Below are 5191 nucleotides of genomic sequence, written 5' to 3' on the forward strand. Positions count from 1 at the left end.
CCCGGCGCCAGAGCCATGGCGGGCGCCGCGTCCCCCTGCGCCAATGGCTGCGGGCCTGGCGCGCCCTCGGACGCCGAGGTGTTGCACCTCTGCCGCAGCCTCGAGGTGGGCACCGTCATGACTTTGTTCTACTCCAAGAAGTCGCAGCGGCCCGAGCGGAAGACCTTCCAGGTCAAGCTGGAGACACGCCAGATCACGTGGAGCCGCGGCGCTGACAAGATCGAGGGGGCTAGTAAGTGCGCCCCCATCCCCGCCCAGGGCCTCCTGCGCGCGCGGGGACGGCGGGGTCTCGGCCTGGCCCTCTGAGCCCTGACCCCCAGCCGCACCGGGTCTTCGGTCACCTGACAGGACACCCCCTCCCCCAGCTCGGGGGAGTGTCCCAGGCACGTTTTGAGGCCCAAAAATCCTCCCGGGTTGGAGACCAGCGGGGCAGACCTCGGGCCCCCCAGCCCAGAAAAGTAGTGTCGGCGGTGGCCCCCATGCAGTCCGAAAACCTGGGCCCAGACCAGGCGGTCACCGCCCACCGCTCTTGCTCTGCGAAACTCTGGGCCCTGGGCTGGGCGCTTTTACTCGCAAAAGAGCCTTTGGAATCCCCAAGTACAATGGAAGTTGGGCAGATGTGGAGGTAGGGCCGGTTTTGGAGCAGAGCCGGGCCTACTCATCTCCCTCTTGGGGAGAGGGAGGGAGGGGGTCCTGTTTGGTTTGGAAAAGACTGAGATAAGGCAGTGACCACTTTTCCCCGTTGCTGCTTTTGTCTTGAAGCTGAGTTTTGGAGGCCTATGTGGGTGAGCAGACACCCGAAGTCAGGACAGGAACCCTTGGTCAAGGGGCCAGGTTCTACTGGTCCTGGAAGGCATTCCCAGGAGCCATGCTCCCATAAGGCCAGCCCCAGTGCCTTGCAGCGAGGTAGTCTTTTCAAGAGTGTGCCGCCTGTTTGGGGTCTAGTTCTTTGTGTCCCGTGTCCGGTGGCCGCAGGGAGCCGGGAGCGGCTTCTCTTGGTTTCCTGTCTCTGCCTTCCCAGGCATGAGCTTGGCCACTCTTGTGCAGCTCTCTGGAGGGAGGAGGGAATTGGGGGATTTTGAAAAACCCCAGATTTCTGAGAGTGTTATTCCACTTAGTACATGCCTGCGCTGGATGGGCACTCAGCTCTGCCCTCCCTCCAAGTTCCAGCGTGAAGAGATGATGTGTCTGCCACCCTAGGCTGTGGTGGTTTCCTGCAGAGACTCCCAGAACCTGGATTTGGAGAGACCCAGGCTCAAAACCAGGTCCTTGTGGAGGAGGGGGATCAGGAAGTGACACCTCCAAGTGAGGTCCCACAGATCTTGGTATGATATTCATACTTGTAGATGGGTGAGGCCATGAGGAGGAAGGAAGGTCTTGTGGTGAGGCAGCCATCCTCAACTATGAACTCCACATCTGACAGATCTGAGAGCTGCTCAACTTAGAAATGGCAGCCACCTCCCCTGGTGCACCATTGGCCTTATCAGCCATTGTGAGAACACTATAGTAGATACCAAAGTAGAGGAAGTAGACACTGCCAAGAGCTGAGGTAACCCTGGGAACATCACCAGGACATCAGACTCCAAGCACAGCCCCTTCCCTTGGTTTCGTGGTGCTCCTGATGCTGTGTGGAGTTGGTGGCACTGACTAGAGGTGCCCAGATAGAGATCTCTTGGGTAACAAGCTGCATTTTAAAGTATACATGTGACCAGTAGGTGAGAGGTGGTGAGAACTGAAGGCAAGTCTGGATTTGAAGCCTATGTCTTAGTTGCTTAATCCCTGGACCAGTTTCTTACCTTGTCTGAGTCTTGGTTTTCTCATCTGTAAGTGGAAATAATAATAAGTATATATGGTTGGTCTGTGGATTAAATGAGATAATTAATGTAGAACACCTAGCAGTCCTTGGCCCATTGTAAACATTTAATAAGTGTGAGTTATTATTAATAATAACACTAATATTAATAGACTGTGACTGCCCTGGTAGACCCTGGACTGGGAATGTTGAAGGTGTAGCTGTAGGAGAGAGGTGAGGATGCAGGAAGGGAGGAGGACAGGGGACGAAGATCACTTTTCACTTAGATACCTGGAAAAAGGGAAGAACCCTTCTACCTACCCACTCACTATCATATAGGACAGTTTCTATAAAGAAAAGTGTCGGAAATTTTGTACAGTTGACTCCTGGGCGTGACCTTTGTGTTTGTAAGTTAGGGCTTGTATGGAGGAAGGAGTGCGGAGAGCAGACAGTTCTAGTTCACTATGTCTCAGTTTAAGGCCTTTGGGCAGGGGGCGGAGGAGGTAGATGCAGGACTTTGAGGGCCTGATTACACCAGCCTGCAAAGATGGGTCAGCCAGTGGTGTTCTGATTCTCTGACAGTTCATCATTAGGTAAAATCGACAGGCGTGGAGGTTGGGCAGAGTATAGAGGGACCCTGGCCCTTGGAGTTTTGAGGGCCCAGATTGAAGGAGCTGGGTAGAAAGGTTAACAAGACTCTTGTGTGGAGTTCAGACCTTGTACACGGAGCCACCCACTGAAGCTTTGCTCCACTCTTACCCATTCTAGGGCTCATTTTATTGGTGGGTTCTGATTCCTTCAACCTTCTGCAGACTCTGAGCAGGCTTAAGCTGCCAGCTAGGCCCCCTGACACCTGAACTCTTGCCCACGGGCTTCAGGTGTCTGGCCTTTACCTGCTGACCCTGCTAGGACACCACACAGTGCCTGAAGCCTGGCCAGAGAGAGAGAGAGATTCTGATTCCCTCACAGGGTCTGGACTGCAGGATTAACAGTGTGGCTCAGTGAAGTGTAGAGCACTCCTCTGTAAGACCTCGACTGTCCTCAGCTGTGCCCTTTCACTTTACCACCTGTGAAATGGGGCTGGCACCTGCTGAAAAGAAGGGTGGGGAAGTGCTATGGTACCTGTTGATAGCTGTGGTGGTGTGACAGGAACCAGGTTGGTATTTGGCTTTTGTGTTGCAGACACTGACATAAGTGAATAAAAAGCAATTACAGACTTCCTGCCAAGTGCTGTAGAGACTTTTCATCCTGTTTTCTTGGCTGGTTCTCAAAGGGCCCTGGAGGTGGTGGAGAGCACCATCTCATTTTAAGGCCGAAGAAATGAAAACGGAGTGATTTGTGCCACAAGTGATAGTGCCTTTGTGCAGTCCTTCAGCTGAGCCCAGCTGTCTAGTTAGGAGCTGGCTGGCAACCCCAAAATGACTCCAAGCCCTGGGTTTGTGCTATGAGTGGCTCAGGTGCTCCTCAGAGAGGAGAAACCCATGCATTCAGGCCGTACATTACAGGCAAAACTTCTTCTGTGTTTGTGTCCCGGGACAGCTCAGCTGTCCAGGGTCTGACTCCACACTTATTTCTGGTACCTTCTGGGGTGAGATGGTTCAGGCCCGTCTAGTGACATTATCTAGTTAAAAGACATGTGGTACAATAGCTACGGGTGCAGACACCATAGAGGGGCTCTGTGAATATCAGCTGAACCCATCCACGGGGACTTACGGAGCCTGGGCTTCTGTCTTTGGTTGATTTTTCAGAAGATACTCTTCTGGATGCCAGACTGTCTAGGTGGTGAGTGAAAATGGGTCTTCAACTTCAGGAAAAGTCCAACAGGCAATGGTGATATGGAGTGGGGGTAACAGTGGGGAAGGAAACAGCTAACTGCCTTGATGAGGCATGTGAGCTCAGAGAGGAGGCAGTATTAGAACCAGCATGCTGGTGCTGCTTGGCTGCTGAAGGTGTGACTGGTGAGGACCTGTGTTGGGTTAGGGGGTGTCATCAGGGGATTTCTTTGTACTGGCTGGTTGCTCCCCTGGGAAAAGGACAAGAGCATGTATCTGGCTCTCGAGAGCTAGCCATCCTTGCTTGCGTGTTTCCTGTCTGACTGTAGTTTTTCCAGGGGATGTCAGGCCTCTTTGTGTTCCCTCAGCACCCCAGGCTTGCTCCAGTGTGTGGGTTTTCAGGTTTGCCCTGTTAGATCCCCTGTCCAGCTGGGGCTATTTCCTGTGACTCCAGGAAAGGACCTACTTCATGCATGGCTGGAGGAATTGAGCACCAACAACACCTCCAGCTTCTCCTAGAATGTGTGTGTCTGTGTGTCTGTACACATGTGAACACAGATGTGAGTTGGAATTTAAATATCTTGGCCACTAGCTTTGCTTTGGGTAGCTACCCCTTTTAATAAGGGGCATTTATAAGGGTTGTTTGAATACCTACTGTTTGCCCAGGGTAGGGTGCTGAGAGATGAAAAGATGAGTAAGACATGGTCTAAGCCATTGAAGAACTCTTGGAAGAGACAGATGTGGACTATAACCTTGTGTATTTATCATAATAAAGGTCTGTAGCAAGAGCTCTGTGAGTGCAGAGGAGAGAGCTAGGGAAAGCATCACAAGAGAGATGACCTTTGAGCTGGGCTTGAATGGTTGAGGAGCTTGCCTGTGCTGAGGCCAAAGAAATAGGATTGCTGTGTTTAGCAGTTAGAAATACTTTTGATATGGTAGAAGTGACTCAGACTGGTTAGGGGCAGCTTAGGGAGGGCCACAGTGTGCAGCAGGTCACACTCATGCATAGGCAGTGGGAGGCCACAGAGGCTGCTGTGGGGCCGACTTGCCTGTTTGGGAGATGGTGGCAGTGGTTCATCAATGAGGTTTGGGAAGGGAGACCAGTGAGCCACTGCAGTTTGCAGGAGAGAGCTAATGAGGGCCCAGAGGAGCCCTCCTGACTGAGGCAGGGTAGGATGTGGTGGTGGTGAAGGGAGAGCAGCTAAGTTTTGAGAAGTGAGTCAGTAGAGCTTAGTAGTTGGATGTTTGGGCTCTGAAACTTAGACTGCCTGTTGTGTAGCTTTACTTACTATGTGATCTTGAGCTTGTGGTTTTACTTCTGACTTCACCTGTAAAAGGGGGATAGTAGTAACCAATGGCATCTATCTCATAGATTTCTGTGAGCATTCCGTGAGAATCTTTGTACAGTGCTTGACATTGAGAATGGCATGATGTGGGTGCTTAGTGTGGGGAGCTCTGATAGGAGGGAGATGCTGACTGAGTTCCCAGGAGACCTGTGGGGAGAAGGGGGAATGTATCTGCTGTGTTGAAGGGCTGGGGCCCATCCACCAAGCCCCAGGAGGCCACCCATCCTCTCCTCTTGCAGCTTGGCACTCCTACTGTTGTCAGGGCCTTTCCTGCCACTACC

At 52.4% G+C, this 5191-nt stretch overlaps 1 protein-coding gene across 2 annotated transcripts in view; it reads left to right on the top strand.

The window, feature by feature from the left end:
* Positions 1-4: 4 nt before the first annotated feature.
* PLCG1 (phospholipase C gamma 1) overlaps positions 5-5191 on the top strand; it is a gene marked incomplete at its 5' end in the record, with an annotated part of 41181 nt that continues 35994 nt past the window's right edge. For both annotated transcript variants that reach the window (XM_006144139.2, XM_006144140.2), the window contains 1 exon segment: positions 5-232. In XM_006144139.2, the coding sequence (XP_006144201.1) occupies positions 16-232 (217 nt within the window).

Source organism: Tupaia chinensis, unplaced genomic scaffold (assembly GCF_000334495.1).
Source record: "Tupaia chinensis unplaced genomic scaffold, TupChi_1.0 Scaffold000115_1, whole genome shotgun sequence".
NCBI classification, from domain to species: domain Eukaryota; kingdom Metazoa; phylum Chordata; class Mammalia; order Scandentia; family Tupaiidae; genus Tupaia; species Tupaia belangeri.